Source organism: Galleria mellonella, unplaced genomic scaffold, assembly GCF_026898425.1.
Source record: "Galleria mellonella isolate WM207_F2 unplaced genomic scaffold, CSIRO_AGI_GalMel_v1 utg103, whole genome shotgun sequence".
Taxonomy (NCBI): Eukaryota; Metazoa; Arthropoda; class Insecta; order Lepidoptera; family Pyralidae; genus Galleria; species Galleria mellonella.
Window position 1 is genome coordinate 2,418,287 of NW_026441966.1, and position 17,685 is coordinate 2,435,971.

Genomic DNA, 17,685 nt, shown 5'->3' on the forward strand with positions numbered 1-17,685 from the left:
ATAAATTAAATAGATATGCATTGGATATTTTTGGAGTGGATTACATAGCATATATCACACATATCACAGATCTTTATAAAAATATAAAGTAAAAGCCAACGGCAAAATTTTAAAAACTTAATTCGTTCTTTTTATTCTTGTTTGTGATTCTAAGAGTCATAGTCTTGGCTACTTGCCAAAGCCTTAAATTAATAAAAAATATTTACGACTATCTAGTAAAAAAAAAAAATGATTTGTGTATTTGTGTTCGTGGGTCTTTTGGTTATGGCCATTATTTTTGTGGTAGTTCACGAATTAGCAAAGAGAATTCATTAATTCGTTTCAAAAAATGGATGAAGTTGCTAAATTAGAACATCTTTCTCTTGTCTCAAAAGTGTGTACAGAATTGGATAATCATTTGGGATTAAATGACAAAGATTTAGGTATGTTTTTCAATATGTTAAAAAATAATAATTGATTGTTTTTACAATAATGATCCTGGTTTGTTTCTATAGTGTAATCTAAAATTAGTATATATGTATGTTATGTTTGAAGTGGATATGGCAATGAAAGTACAAGGCATATTCTATTAAAGATGCTCCTATGACCTAGTAACCCATGTGGGTTTTACGTGCAGTGAAATGTATAGGTACGGTTTTGTCCTTAATGAAATTCATGTCTATACTACACTGTCTTGTGAAGGTAAACACTGCAACAAATAGAACATCACTTTCTTAATTGTTGGCAGTTTAATATTTCAAGTTACATAAAAATTGTCTATAAGTACTAAAAATGTAAATAAATACTAAATGTATTTAGTTTGATAATATAATATATTATTAATCAAATAATATAAATAATGGGGTACTTCATTTTCAGCTGAATTTATAATAGATTTGGCAGACAAAAATCCAGCATTTGAAGATTTCAAAAAAGCTTTAATTGATAATGGAGCTGAATTTTCTGACTCCTTTATGACTAATTTGCTTCGAATTATACAGCATATGAAGCCAGCCACAACAAGTTCTAATTCAAAAGAAAATGATAACATTAATAAGAATCCATTGGCAACAAAGTTTCCAGGTTTAGCAATACCTAATGAGAAGCCGCCAGTATTTTCTGATGATAGTAGTGAGGATGAAAAAGATGATAAGAAAGATAAAAGATTAACATCAAAAGATGTATTTAAAGACCAGTCCAAAACTTCAAATGATGCAGTTGTGGATCAAGCAATGGCTGAATTAGAAGCTCTTGCACCATCTAAATCTGTAGCAAAAGTAGAAACAAAGAAAGAAGACAATAAAAGGGAAGATAAAGAAAGAGGGAGAAAAAGAGATATTTCCAAAGACAGAAAGGGACGATGCAGCAGTAGAGACAGAAGGAGTCGAAGTAGGGATAGAAGAAGTCATAGTAGAGATAGAAGGAGTAGAAGTAGAGATAGAAGAAAAAGATCTAGAAGTCGCCATAGACACAGGTCTCGATCAAAAGAGAGACATAGATCACGATCAAGACATAGGTCTCGTTCAAGAGACAGGCACAGGAGATCCAAATCAAGGGATAGAGGTAGAAGATCACATTCAAGGGGCAGAGAGAACAGGGACAGGTTTGGAGATTATGCAAAGAAATCCAGAAAAAGAAGCCCTGAAGTAGAAATGAATGATGATCCTGAGCCAGGGAAGGTAAGTGTCATAGTTATTTCAAGATTTGTGCAAAACAGACAATGGTCCTTATAGATGACCAGTACTTTACTAATAATTGAAAAAACTGTGTATTTGGAGATTATGGTTAAATTGATTAAATAAAAAATATAATTACTAGCATTATTGTGATTATTGATAAACACAAAGTGAACAATGTATCACAATGTGTGATTGTATGGAATTATTTTTAATCTGTTACTAAGTTAAGTTTGTTTTGTTAATTTAATTATGTTTATTTTACATAAAAATATCCACTTATTTAGATGGTCTTTAATTGGTCCATATGGTTTATATAGTATCATATTTCTGATCTACTACTATCTATTATTAGAATATTTTTTTTTATTTATTTTATCTTATATATAAACTTCTCCAAAACGACTTTACAGATTTTTATGAAATTTTGTGTGCATATCCTATCCGATATGAATTGGCCAACATCTATTTTTCTTACCGCTCAATGATAAGGGTGACCTGCACCTAAATATATATATATATATATATTTTATTATGATTTAGCATTGAAAAATACATACAAATTCAAATTTTCACGCTTTTATGATTAACCCCTATTTTTTTATCGCGATTTTTATATGTGGCAATAGGGTTGCAAGATGACAATCGAATATAATAATTGTAGTATGATAAATTTCATGTATAGTTCTAAAAATAATGTATATGGTAAAACAACATTTGCGGAGTCAGCTAGTTTACTTATAATTTTATTTTTATTTTAGATCTACAATGGTCGTGTGGCAAACATAGTGCCCTTTGGTTGCTTTGTTCAAATAGAGGGTGTGAAGAAAAGATGGGAAGGACTTGTGCATATCTCACAACTCAGGTCTGAGGGTAGAGTGACAAATGTCTCTGATGTGGTCTCAAGAGGAGATAAAGTTAAGGTAAGATTTACTTGCCTATATATATATATATATATATATATATATATATATATATATATATATATATATATATATATATATATATATATATATATATATATATATTATATCCATATTCATCCATAACAACCCACTTTATACAGTGTTGGTAACCCATGTAGGTCCCAGCATAAAATAGCCCACCCCTTCATTTCTTGTGGGTGTTGTAAAGAGTTTATGGTGGTGGGATGGGCAGCAGTGTCTCTCTTAAAACACCACCAAAAGCAGAACTGTAGTTGTGAACCCACCTTCGAAGTATGACAACTACTGGTAAAATTCAGGCTAAGGAGCAGGCTATTTTCAGAAGTGGACCGTTCCCCGCTGATACAATAACCTACTGGGTATAGTGTTGTATTGGAATAGTAGATTTTTCTTCTTTATGGAGTTCTTGGAATGATAAAACCTTTATCTGCTTTTGCTTTGCTTCTTCACAGCAAAAATAGACAAACATTTTATATAGAATTTGTTTTACTTGCCTGCACATACAGGTAAATAACTACCACGAGATTTTTTCTTTGTCTGATCATGCAGTTGTTGTTTTAGGTCAAAGTATTATCAGTTACTGGACAAAAAGTTTCGTTGACCATGAAGGATGTGTGCCAGGAAACAGGGAAAGATCTGAATCCAACATCACATGCACATTTAGAGGTAATTTGTTTTTTATTTTGATTAATGTATTTTATTTAAAAAAAAATTCAAGTGTAAAATTTAAGGCTTGTAATACTTGAGGTGATTTATCTATGCACTTTACTATATGTATTTACATTTCAACCAGGCTGAGCGCGAAGGTCGTAATCCGGACCGGCCGCCACCGGCTGCGGCAGTGCTCGCGGGCTTACAAAGCACCCTGGATCCCGATGAGGACTCCAGTCGCAAACGAGTCACTAGAATTTCTAGTCCAGAGAGGTGGGAGATTAAACAAGTAAGTATTATAATGATTCTAAAGTTGTTCTCTCTAGATTTATGAGCATCTTATTTATCTGATTTATCTCTAAATCATTTCACTTAACTGGTCGTGTTTATTTATACTTTATTGTACACACTAATATTATATATAACAAATATGTCAGATGTGAGCAAATATATAGCGAGCTTAACTTCGCAAGAGTTTTCTTCCAGCAAACCCAAAGTGGAAAAGAGCATTAATGTCGGGATAGATTGGTATACAATACTGTGACAATTATTATATATGGATAAAAAGAACTAGAGAAACTTAAGTTTATACTTAACTTATTATATCATATTTAATAGTATATATACCTATATATATATATATATATATATATATATATATATATATATATATATATATATATATATATATATATATATATATATATATATATATATATATATATATATTATTATTTATTTACACATACAAATATATAAAACGTATTCATAAAGATAAAAGGTTTAATTACCGTTTATATTTATCAGAAAAATATTTAAATGTATTTTAAAACCTTTACCTGTTTATTAGATTCAATATCTATGATAAGTGTACATCATATAGTCTGATTTTGATCTAATTATTAATTTCATTTGTCAGATCACATGATATATTTGAAACTCCGTCTACCTTCTATTAAGCCTGCAAATTTTTTATATTCATCCACTTTCAAAGTCATCATTCTTTAAGTAACATACATTTTATATATGCAACATTTTTTCTTTTAAATTGTATCTCGTCGTGATTTTATTGCTGTAAGTTTATTGAGAATAATCTTCAATTATCTTTCAGTACTCAAAGAAATCACCTAATTTAACTTTGTACTTTATTATTTTTTAGATGGTGTCATCAGGTGTTATAGACAAGAGTGAGCTACCAGATTTCGATGAAGAGACTGGATTACTTCCCAAAGATGAAGATGGCGAGGCAGACATAGAAATAGAATTAGTTGAGGAGGAACCACCATTCCTACAGGGTCACGGCAGAGCATTACATGATCTGTCTCCTGTCAGAATAGTTAAGAACCCAGATGGATCTCTAGCCCAAGCTGCAATGATGCAGTCGGCATTAGCAAAAGAGAGGAGAGAACAAAAGATGCTTCAGCGAGAGCAAGAAATGGAGAGTCTACCAACTGGCCTCAATAAGAATTGGATAGATCCACTGCCAGAGTCGGATGGCAGGACACTAGCAGCCAATATGAGAGGCACGGGCATCACGCCTCAAGATCTTCCGGAGTGGAAGAAGCACGTCATCGGAGGGAAGAAATCTTCATTCGGAAAGAAAACTAACTTGTCTTTGTTAGAGCAGAGACAGTCTCTTCCTATATATAAATTGAGAGATGAGTTAACAAAGGTATGCATGCTTATATTTTTGTATACCGCTATTTCAAGTCGAACATATAAATTCCGGCGTCTAATCTACATGGTAATCAATTAAATGTTTTTGTATTGCAGGCAGTAGCAGACAACCAGATCCTTATAGTGATTGGCGAAACCGGGTCGGGCAAGACGACGCAGATCACGCAGTACCTGGCGGAGTGCGGGCTGACGGCGCGCGGCAAGGTGGCGTGCACGCAGCCGCGCCGCGTGGCCGCCATGTCGGTCGCTAAGCGCGTCGCCGAGGAGTTCGGCTGCCGCCTCGGCCAGGAGGTCGGCTACACCATCCGTTTCGAGGACTGCACCAGCCCCGAGACTGTTATCAAGTAAGTATTTCTTTTACTATATTATTATGTACTGTATTTTGCATTGCTTATACTTTTTTATTTTATTGTTAGTCCCGGCGTAGAATAGACCATCTCTTTTTTTCCCGTGAATTTCGTAAGAGGCGACTAAGGGAACATAATGGTCTAGGAATGGGCAGATGAGCAGCGTCCTTCTTAAACATTACCAAAGCCTAACTGCGGTTGCCAATCTGCCTGTTAAACTTAAACTAGAAATAAATTATTATTTATTTTGGCCCACACCAAAAATATGCACTAAATCGAGATGTAATCGCCAATATAACCAATAATATTATAATATCCTCAGGTACATGACAGACGGTATGTTACTCCGTGAGTGCCTTATGGACCTGGATTTGAAGACCTACTCCGTCATCATGTTGGATGAAGCTCACGAGCGGACCATCCACACCGATGTTCTTTTCGGTCTGCTAAAACAAGCAGTCCAGAAACGACCAGAACTAAAGCTGATAGTCACATCAGCCACACTCGATGCTGTCAAGTTCTCACAATACTTCTTTGAGGCGCCAATCTTCACGATACCCGGACGAACTTTTCCAGTAGAGGTGTTATACACTAAAGAACCGGAAACTGATTATTTGGACGCGTCGTTAATTACAGTTATGCAGATACACCTGAGGGAACCACCGGGAGATATTTTGCTCTTCTTAACTGGTCAGGAGGAAATCGATACAGCGTGTGAGATTTTGTATGAGAGGATGAAGTCGCTGGGACCTGATGTGCCTGAGCTAATCATATTGCCGGTATATTCGGCACTGCCATCAGAGATGCAGACGCGGATATTTGAACCTGCGCCCCCTGGCTCCAGGAAGGTGGTGATAGCAACCAACATAGCTGAAACTTCACTAACCATTGATGGTATTTATTACGTGGTGGACCCAGGTTTTGTCAAACAGAAGGTATACAATTCGAAGACTGGAATGGATTCACTTGTTGTCACTCCCATTTCACAGGTTTGTTTGTTGTTTTTATTTTCTACCATTATCCTTTTTTAATGATAAAAAAATACTTTAAAGAAATTAAAAAATAATTAAGAAGAATTGATTTATATGTGTTCTGATGACATATTCATCATGACATTTAAATGCCTTATGATTTATTTTCTGATATCTAATCTATGATGTCTGTATTGTCAAGCCTCATATGTATAATCATCTATATTATTATTTATTCTTATGCATAATCAAATTTGTGGTTGGTTCGCAGGCGGCAGCGAAGCAGCGTGCAGGCCGCGCCGGAAGAACCGGCCCCGGGAAGTGCTACCGGCTGTACACCGAGCGCGCCTACCGCGACGAGATGCTGCCCACGCCCGTGCCCGAGATACAGCGCACCAACCTCGCCACCACAGTACGTAACACTATCGTCTGTACACCGACCAGATGGTACCCATGTCCGCGCTTCGCCCCTATTTTGAATTTATTAAAAAGTTGAAAATTTTAAGGTTAAATTTCTTGAACTTTTAAATACTTGTTGTCATTTATAATTTTCTCATATGTTTAGACCTATTTTTCATTCGCCCATTTTAAATTTAAATGAATGGAATATACTTGGAGAAATATAAACATACCGAGTGTTGCATTTACCGCAGCGACAAAATTCCATCAAAATGCTTTAACTACCCCTTTTTATAGCATTTTATAATTATGGATATATATTTTTTAATCTACATATTTAATATTATTTATAATATTCATGCAGGTACTTCAGCTGAAAACTATGGGCATAAACGATCTTCTACATTTTGACTTTATGGACGCGCCACCCGTGGAGTCGCTCATCATGGCGCTGGAGCAGCTGCACTCGCTCTCTGCTCTAGATTCTGAAGGCTTGCTCACGAGGCTCGGTCGCAGGGTAAGCAGCCAGCAGCTGTTATTTATAATACAGTTCATATAGTGATCAATATTATTTCTTAATTTTCTGTTTAATTATCTAGAGATTTGAGGAACATTATTTTTCAGCAGTTAATATATTTATTTAATTCAATTTATTTATCTGAGCATGGATACAAAATTATCTTAAATTATAAAAAACATGCAGTTTTAGACGTATAAATAGTAGTCAAAATTACTATAGAATTTAGTCTAATTAATTTATAACTTCAAATTAAATATTTTTTAATTATTGAGAAGTTTAAATATTGAGTTAAAAATGTTTTTTTTTTTAAATGTCGATATTGAGATAATGTAGATATGTAGATTATTTTGTTCACTAAGATGGCAACAATTGATAAATGTCTCTGATTATGCCATTAAAGGTTATACTTGTGACCATATTTATTTTGTTACTATTACTTTGTATATGACCATAATGAATAGTGACTAATATATACTCAATACTTTCAGATGGCTGAATTCCCATTGGAACCCAACCTCTCTAAAATTCTCATAATGTCCGTGGCTCTACAATGCTCCGATGAGATCCTGACTATTGTCTCCATGCTGAGTGTTCAGAATGTCTTTTATCGACCCAAGGATAAACAAGCCCTCGCCGACCAGAAGAAGGCCAAGTTCAATCAGCCTGAAGGTGACCACCTCACCTTGCTTGCTGTCTACAACAGCTGGAGGAACAACAAATTCTCAAATGCATGGTGCTATGAAAACTTCGTGCAAATAAGGACTCTAAAACGAGCACAGGACGTTAGAAAACAGCTTCTTGGTATTATGGATAGGTGAGTTGCGATATACAATATTCTATTGCTAATAAACATAAATAAAAACTATGGGACAGCAAAACTTATCAATTACTAATGACAGTGTTGTGTTTTCGGGTGTAACAATGGGGATTAGAAAATGTTAACGAGTTGGTAATGAGATTAGACGTGTATGAGTTAGTAGAAGTGGAGAAAGGTTTTATGTTACGTAAAATAAATATAGTTATATGACGATAAATCATTTCGGCCATAATCTCTCCACTGCTGAATATCGGCCTCCTCCATAGATTGCCATAAAAAACGGTCCTCAGGCACATGCACCCATTGACACCGTGCAATGTATTTGAAGTAGTCTCTGCATCTAGTAGGGGTTCTCCTATATTGCGTTTCCCCATACGGGGTCGCCACTCAAGAACCTTTTTTCCTCATCGGTTGTTGGTCCTTCGAGCTATGTAACCAGCCCATTGCCACTTTAGTTTGCTTATCCTTCAGACTATATTTCACTTCGGTTCTTTTGCGGATATCTTCGTTTCGCGCAAAATCACGCAAAGAAACACCGAGCATAGTCCTCTCCATAACTCGCTGAGTAGTTTAAAGGTTTTGCATTTTGCTGTTGCAATCGTGTAGGACCATGTTTAAGAAAGTAAATGTAAATTAGAAAATCATACACTATTATTGTAATACTATAAAATCATAGAGCATTCTCTATTCTATTCATCTAAATATGAAACTAAAATTGGCGATACACATCGTCAATTTATATTTTTATATACAAATTAAATTTTTAATCAAACTATATTGTTTTTTTTTTGTCCACAGACACAAATTAGATGTAGTATCTGCTGGTAAGAATACAGTGAGAATCCAAAAGACAATTTGCTCAGGATTCTTCAGAAACGCTGCGAAGAAGGACCCTCAGGAGGGCTATAGAACGCTGGTAGATAGTCAGGTGGTGTACATACATCCATCGAGTGCACTCTTCAACAGACAACCAGAATGGTGAGTTTCACATGTGCTGTTTAAATATTGATATAGTGGTATTCCATGCTTATACATACATTATTATTATATATTTTATTATTTATACTTATACATTCATATAATACTTGTAAAATAATTGTTTGAAACAAGCAACAAATAATAATTCTCAACTAGTGTTTTATAAATAAATTATAAACAATTTATTTATTAACATTGCCTAAAAATTTGTATGAATTTTAAATTCCAACAATTTACATTTCCTTTTTCTTCAACAGGGTAATCTACCATGAGCTGGTGCAAACCACTAAGGAGTATATGCGAGAAGTAACTACCATAGACCCAAAATGGCTGGTGGAATTTGCACCCGCTTTCTTTAAATTCTCCGATCCGACCAAACTATCCAAGTTTAAGAAAAACCAAAGATTGGAACCTCTTTATAATAAATATGAAGAGCCCAACGCTTGGAGAATATCAAGGGTTCGAAGAAGGAGGAATTAAATTTTGTACAGTTACTTGTAATAAAGCCTTCATCATGTACTTATGTTGTTATTTCTGGCAGTTTGTTATTATTTTTATATGTATATTATAAACGTAGAGTAATATACTCGACCAATGACGATTTGTTAAGAGACCTTGTATAAATAATAATAATAAATCCGATCTATTTCGACGATGGGAAATTTCGTCTTTTGTCTCCTTGACTGTATTAAATTAGAACTTAGCTTCTACCAAAATAAAAAAAATATCTGAGGAGATTTAAACTATTTGCTATGTTAACTAGAAATTGTCAAGGATTATAATTTACCAAAAATAATATTTCAAATTGAATACAAGTTATTTTTTTTTTATTTAATTAGTGAAAATAAATGGAAACCTCGCCTACGCTATTAGTATACACTGATGGGCTACCAATGCGAGATGATATAGGTGAGGATGAAAGCAAATGTGATGTATTCATCGCAAATTAACCATTAAAGTTTCCAGAGGTTTTTACCACTATAGTTGGAATGTGGAACCTCATAGAGATTCAATTAGTATGGAGTCTATTTGACCCATTGCTAGCAAAACACTATCAGGTCGACCTCCACGCTGTTCCTCATCATTTCATCCCTGTCATCCCTCACTGGTGCCCCGCCAGCGTATCTTGATAGAGTAGGCGAGGCGAGGTGATGTGAGTAACACCCATTAAAAAAAAGCTTCGCTTGCTTATAGTAGTCAAAGAGTATTTTACCAAGAGATGGTAGTAGTGTTTTTTTTTCTAACATACTTCCTAGTATTTTTCTTTTAATGTATTCTGTGGTTTCACCCGCTCATTTGTCATACATACTGTATGACAAATGAGCGGGTGAAATTATAGTGTTTCAAACCGAAAGTGATTGGAGTACTATTTTAAATGTTGCAAATGTGTTCTTTGTTTGCTGATAAACTGCTGTTCATTTTGTCGGTGATATTCAATGAGATCACATTTTATACAATCAATTGTATCAAGAATTGTTGCCTATGTTTTACTTTCCAAACGCATTCTATTTTCGATGACCTACGTGGAAACGAAACGCAAAACTGAAAATTTCATTTGACTGTGACTGTAACAGTTTAAATTGTCAAAAATAAGTCAAGTTTACTAAATATTTTTTTTGTGAATTTTCATTTTGATTTAGAATCGTAAAATAATGAAAATAGCAAGAAAACATTGTGAATAACAAAATAATTGTTATTTTAATGCCTAAATTGTCACTATGGAGTTCTTTTCGGAAATAATAGGCGAAACTGTGATCTTGGGTATAGATTCCCTTATTTTGGGTTTTTGCCTTAAACAACTCAGCAAATGTAAACATATATTAAATACCTTACAGGTAAATAAGTGAGCATTATGAAATATATATATATGATCTTGCATGTTAATAGTATACATGCGAGAGATCTTCACATTCATTTTGTGAAAAATGGGTCAATGGTTACTGGATAGAATGTTTTTATGCAACATGGATCAGCAAAAACGCTGATGGCTTACCTGATCGTAAATGTTTTTTTTTTTAATAGAATGGTAATGCGAGAATTTCAGAGATAGAGAGAGAGAGCAGATCAGTTATGATCGGCTCGATTCAGCTCTGTGTTTTCCAGGGGGACCATAGAAAGATTGACCTGACAGGCTATATTTTTTTAGAGTGAAAATGGAATGGTAACACCGCCTATATTATCGGTATATGTCACAATTGATAAATGATAGGTGAGAATGAAGACGGATCAGTTGGCCTATTGTGAAGAATTTAACAATAAATAATTACGATGGTTTCTGGGGAATGGTTTGGAGGTTGACCTGATACAGTATATTGCTAGCAATGGAGCTTTTAAACCTCATTACTAACAATTTCTTTCCCTCGATAGGGTATATAGCAATGGGTTTGGTAGTCTGCCTTACTATCAGTCTCTCGCCCCCGATTGTCTGTGATAACAGTCGCCTATAGATAGGGTACAGCACCATTGACATCATAGAATACTGTTAAGCTCCTCATGTGTTGTCATCTCTGAGGACTAAGACGTGTACTAAAATTCAATTGTAAATGCATTGATTACTGTTTGTAACTTTACCTGGATTTCAGTTATAGGATATATTTTAAATTAAACATCTAAATGATTGGTCAATGGTCTTGTTATTTGGCACAAACATTCTTATGCAACTGCTAATATTATTACAGACTGCACCAGTACTTGATATAGATGCCACACTGAACAAAGAGATCAATAAGTACCCAAACAATACTATCCCGTTTGTTGTCATCCGTGGCCTGGTGAAACCACTGGGCAACCCCATTACTAGTAACTACAACAACTCAGTCACTGGTGTAATACAAAGGTAATATAAATTATAAATGTGTTTCAAATTATTACAACAATTATTTAGATTTTTCAAAATTAATGATCTTGTAAACTTTATACTGTACTTTAAAAAGTTATGAAACTTTGATAATATCTCTTACTGACTGTAAAAAAAATTTTGAAAAAAAATAACATCCTGACCTAACACAAATAACTTCTTTGTTAGTCTAGGTAGGTACTCAAAGTTTAACTAAACATTCTGTGGTCTCCGCTTTTTCAAACAAAATAATATGTAGTATGGTTAGGTCTGTGTGGTTAAAATTTTTAGAAATCCAAAATAATTCTTGTTTGCAGTTTCCAAAAATCATATTTATTAATGATAAATACTACTTTTAAAATAAAATTATCACATGGCACTATTAAGTGGAAAATAGTTCAATAAATTACATTAATAAAATATGTTTACAGACTAACAATCAAAGAACATGTGATAGCACGAACATCTGCTGGGTTCTGGTCGGATCAAACCCGCACCATACATGAGGTGTGCAACTCCACTCCATTTGTGCTCAACAATGGCAAATATAGCATTGAAGTTGTGGATGCATTGGCTGCAGAACTTCTTGGTGAGTAATTTACTAATAGCATCTACCTCGGTTTTGCATGGGTGCAATTCATAACAAAATATTAAATTTATCAATATATATAAAAGTTTATTTAGAATGTATTATAGATACAAACCTTCTATTAAAGTATTTAAATGATAATGAAAGCTTTATAAAAATCCATTGCATGTATTAAAATCTATCATTTTCTATTAATTAGAGATGTTGATTTGTGGTTAGTATACTGTTATTAGGTTAAGACTTAAAGCACTTTTGAAATACTAAGATTTTTTTTCTCGTGATTTGCAATATCTTATTATACTTTATATATTTTATCTTTAGATATCTTTTTCTACTCTAAGCAGATAGTTTATTTGTGTCATTCTTAAACTATCATTAAGATTTAAATGATAGATCAGTAGATTCCAATACATATGCAATTGTATTATTACTTTACAGATATGGATGTAATTTCTGACAAGTTTGAGCCCATGTCTCCTGGGGTCATTGACCATGTGTGGGGCTTCTTCTCTGGCGTCCGTCAGCGGGGTCTTCAGACCATGGAGGAAATGCTTCGGGATGGTTCCTACATTACCGCCATAGGCGAGTTAAGCCGGAGTAACACCGGCGCCCTAAAGATTCAGCCACCTAAAGATGGTCTACCATTATACTTGACAACTGCTACTAAGTCCAGTATTTTGAAGAGACTGGCAAGTTCCAGAGATTTCTTAAGGTATATTCCGTAAACTTATATTTTATTTTACATAGCATAATTACAGTCACCTGATGTCAGGGATGATTTGATCTCAATAAACAAAACATCGAATTATCAAAATCGTTTGCATTTAGCAAAAATATTGCTTGACAGAACCTACAAAAATAATAGTTAAAAACATGCCGCTTTTTGGTGTCCTTTAGTTTACGCTTTTCGTAATTATTATTTCAGAGTATTATTAGTGGTATTTGGTTCTGTGGCGGCGGCGGCGTCGTGTCGGATCGTGTACAAATATTTGAAGCGGCGGCGCCGGCGCGAGCTCGAGGAGAACATGAAGAGGCAGTTGGCGGTGGGGCGTCGCGAGAGGCGCGCGCACGCACGCGAGAAGAACCTCAGCGAGGTTCAGCTTTGTGTCGTCTGTGCTGAAAACCCTAAAGAGGTATGACGCTGTTTCACTTATCTATTCAAATTATTGTTAATTTATGAAACTGATCTGTAAATGTCTACTACAATCTAAGAGTCTTAATACACTGATACCCTTCACGTTGAGAGCAAATATGAGGGAGGGAGATTATTAGTAATGCGGTCTAACTGCCCCACTGCTAGCAATATACTCTATAATGTTGATCTCCATGCAGTTTCCCCTGAAAGCCATCATGGTTATTTCTTGTTGAATTCATCATCACATTTTATTGTCCATATAGTTACTAATGTGGCAAAAGTGGGGGGAAAGGGATTGTCAATAATGGGGTCTAACTTCCTCAATTCTATCTATTAAGTTGAAGCAATCAATACACATTTAATAAATTTCATTAAAATCAATTTATCAAATCCAGAAATTAATGTGAACAAACATTATGATAGGAGGGGGGGGGGGGAGGGATAGTTAGTAGTGAGATCTAACAGACTCATTACTAGCAATATACCCTATCAGGTCGAGTTCCATGCAGTTCCCCCTGGGAACCATTGTGGTTAATATTTGGTAAATTCAACATGATGGGCCAACTGGCCTGTATCCCGATAGCGCAGGCGGAGTCACCATTCCATTTACGTCCATTTAAAAAAATGTGATATGGGAGTTATTAAAATGAATTTAATATTTGTTTTTATACAGATAATATTGATGCCATGTGGTCACGTGTGCATCTGTGAAGATTGCTCTGACCATATCACAGACAACTGCCCCATCTGTCGTGAGAAGATAGACTCAAGAGCGCCTGCTTTCATCACGTAAAGATAATCTATGTATATAATTTATTTTTTCTGTACAAAGGATAGGGGGTGATAGTCTAGATGTGAATCGGGTTAAAAGACTTGTTTTGACAGATTTCCAATTGTTATATAGGTAGTTTATTTCTCTCTTTTTTGACCACAGAATTATAATTTTCTACTGCTGTTAAAACTAGTTTTTTAAAACGAGAGTAGAAACATACTTTAGAGCAGGGTTTTTTAAAGTAGGATGGGAGTGTTTGGCTGGGGATTGGGGATGGCATAGTTTATTTTTTATATTTGGCCCCGCTGATTGCAGTTCCTGCACATCTAGCATTGTTGAAGACAATAATTATTATTAAAAGATATTAATCAATAATTATTATTATAAGATTATTTAAAAGTACATGTCAAACCTGTTTGTTAGTAAAGATTTTTAAAATGTTATATTTTTCTCAATTGTTTTCTTTAGGGATCCATCAATTTTTTTAAGAGAACCTGTTCTAGAGTTTTTAATATTGTAAATGTTTGTTTAGGTGCTATTTTAGAAAATTTGTGATATAGAAATCAGATGTAGTTATATATTAACAGTAAAAGTAAGCATTTTATAGCTTTGGAATTACTATTTAACAAATTTGGATGAGTGTTTAGGCTGCTGCAGCTTAATGTATTCATCAATGGTAAAATAAATACAATACTTTGAAATTTCTCAGTGTTTTATTGTCAGAATCCTATTTGTAATGACCCCATTCTACCACATGATGCGGAACATGTGTTATCTTCATCCAAATGTGACTGTTCATCATCAGAATTCTCTAATACATCTTCATGGCCATTTTCATGAGGGTTTGTTACTAATTTTAATTGCTCATTGTCAGTTGATGTATCATCCAATCCATACTGTTGTAGTAATGAATTAACTTTTGAGTTACTGATTGATTTTTGGATTTGGCTATTTTCTTTAGAAATACATTGTCCTATACAACATTTATTACTATTGCACTTGTTTACATTTTTATTTATACTACCATTTTTATTTACATTATTTTCTTCACTACACAATCCTGATTTACAAGTTTTAGCTTTTGCTATACAACTGCTAACTGTATCATTCAAATCTGAAATTGCTTCTTTCAAACCACTACTTTCTGTCTGTTTCAAATTATATTCATCAAGCATTTTCTTCGCCTTGGAACTCTTACCAATGCCAAGTTTTGGTAACCCTTTATTGAGGCCTTCAAGAAGCACACAAGCTTTGCAGACTTCCTGTGATGAGACAAAATTACACCTAACACATACCCTCTGTGCTGGTAATGAGACTTCATCTTTTATTGTCATTGTTTCACCTGAAAAGAGAATGAATAATAATAAAGGGAAACAAATCAATACAACAAATACAAGTAAATTACAAGAATATACCAACTGGCCAGTACATAATAAGTCTGTCAATAAATATTATATTGTGTTAATATAATACAAACAACATTATAAAATATGCAATCTATTAAGAACCTTGATTTGAGAACTAATATTGTATAAATTAATATCTACAATAATAGTAAAATATCTATATTTCCAGTATTAACTTGCATTAGTTCTTAATTATCATATACAAAATATTTCATCAAACTTATTAATACAATGATGTATACCAGAGTATATAATGTCCATAATGCAAGCAGGCCTGATCTTCTCCATGTCCTTCAGCAGAGCTCTTGCATGCCCTCGGTAGGCATTAGGAGCAAATACACACTCAGTTGAGAAGTACACCAGCTTCTTGTAATGTGCATACATAACAATTTCTTTTTCATATGTGTACTTGAGAGGTTTTACTCTTGGTATAGTGCCCTCACTTCCCTGCAAAAAAATTATAATGACATACATTTACAATTTTAAAGATACCTATTCTTTTTCTATATATATATAAGAAATGATTTTCATTAACCCCTTTGTAACATTTACGAGATAAAATAATCAAGCAATAATATGAAGAGATGATGAGAATACATATCAAGACACATTCAATTATATAATTAGGTTTTGCCTATGATTCAATTCTTTTTTTATACAACTTAGAATGGCAAACAAGTTGAAGGTTAACCTAATGGAAAGTGGTAACCGTCGTCTATAAACATGAGCCGTACCATAACATACCGAATATAACAGAGTATACTGTTTGGCCCATGACACCCCCATGCATTGCCATTCCTGAGGACTCAGGTGTTATTCCTCTGTATTCTGTAAATTCACGCCATATCCTACCCTTCAAACCGAAACACAGCCATGCAAACACAACAGCTACACGGTAGAAACATGAATGGGACGGAGGTACCCAAGCAATCGACTTTGGTAACAAAGTATCTCATTTTCTCATTTTGTTAAAATAAGAATGGATATACATAAGAAGTTACACAACATCAAGAAACAACATTATATAAGAATATTATGAAAGTATTTAATTATTATGCTCACTGTTACTATGGCTGTGCATCTTTTCAATCTGGCAATATCACCTCTCAGCACATTCATTAATACTGTCTCGGCTATATCATCTGCATTGTGGCCAGTAGCTATGCACTTGACGCCGAGCATTGCCGCCCCTCGGTCCAGCGCCTGTCTTCTAAACACACCACAAAATGTACAATTGTTCTTTCTACCAATCTGTGCCACAATTTCATCCATAGTCCATCCATATAACTCTTTGTATGATAATATTTTCAGAGGCATTTTATAATCATCACGATTTTGTTTCACAGTCTCAAGACTATCATCACGGTAGCCAGTGATGCCTTCGTCTATAGATAGGAGCATTAAGTTCAAACCATAATCATATCGCTCATTAAGTGTTTTCAATATGTGTGCAAGAACCGTAGAATCTTTCCCACCAGAAGCAGCAACCGCTACAGAATCTCCTCTGTTAAATAACTCTCCTTTTATTATTGTGTAATGTATTTCAGATTCAAACGCTGAATAAAAACATTCCTTGCACAGAGCATCTCCTGTTTTTGGTCGCTGAAATATTAATAGTGATATTTTTATAATAGTTAATTGCATTAACAGGTTTATGCATTACTTGACAATTTTACACCAGATTTTTGAAAAGAATACTATTTTAATAAAATATATCATAACCTAAAAATATTGTAAAGATGAAGATATTAACCTTTAATACAGCATTTCTTCCACACTCTGTTTTACAGGATATAGGCATTGTTAACTATAATAGTTTCTAATAATAATTAATTACTTTAGTATCTCTAAAAATAAATAAAAATAATTTAGATGACACAAGGATATAAATATACAAGAAACAATACATTCTGGCATTATTGCCACCATAAGAGCCACGTCACTTAGTTTTAGAAAAAAAAAACCCTTTATATGAAATCTATGAAACC

The 17,685-nt window shown here is 34.0% G+C and overlaps 3 protein-coding genes across 3 annotated transcripts; 2 read left to right on the forward strand and 1 right to left on the reverse strand.

The window, feature by feature from the left end:
• Window positions 1-221: 221 nt before the first annotated feature.
• Window positions 222-9,478, forward strand: LOC113509112 (ATP-dependent RNA helicase DHX8). The gene is made up of 13 exons (XM_031912411.2): window positions 222-422; window positions 859-1,658; window positions 2,417-2,578; window positions 3,161-3,265; window positions 3,393-3,539; window positions 4,410-4,922; window positions 5,024-5,271; window positions 5,597-6,263; window positions 6,517-6,657; window positions 7,009-7,161; window positions 7,653-7,978; window positions 8,780-8,959; window positions 9,217-9,478. Exons 1-13 carry the CDS (start codon window positions 329-331, stop codon window positions 9,437-9,439), a joined length of 3,759 nt encoding a protein of 1,252 aa, XP_031768271.2. The 5' UTR covers window positions 222-328; the 3' UTR covers window positions 9,440-9,478.
• Window positions 9,479-10,517: 1,039 nt separating this feature from the next.
• Window positions 10,518-14,994, forward strand: LOC113521114 (mitochondrial E3 ubiquitin protein ligase 1). The gene is made up of 6 exons (XM_052892747.1): window positions 10,518-10,794; window positions 11,638-11,795; window positions 12,227-12,384; window positions 12,823-13,096; window positions 13,310-13,517; window positions 14,193-14,994. Exons 1-6 carry the CDS (start codon window positions 10,678-10,680, stop codon window positions 14,310-14,312), a joined length of 1,035 nt encoding a protein of 344 aa, XP_052748707.1. The 5' UTR covers window positions 10,518-10,677; the 3' UTR covers window positions 14,313-14,994.
• On the reverse strand, window positions 14,986-17,640 carry LOC113513250 (cytoplasmic tRNA 2-thiolation protein 1). The gene is made up of 4 exons (XM_052892679.1): window positions 17,451-17,640; window positions 16,760-17,299; window positions 15,940-16,144; window positions 14,986-15,633 (listed from the first exon to the last, which is right to left on the reverse strand). The coding sequence occupies exons 1-4, from the start codon at window positions 17,496-17,498 to the stop codon at window positions 15,011-15,013; spliced, it is 1,416 nt and encodes a 471-aa protein (XP_052748639.1). The 5' UTR covers window positions 17,499-17,640; the 3' UTR covers window positions 14,986-15,010.
• Between the last annotated feature and the right edge of the window lie 45 nt (window positions 17,641-17,685).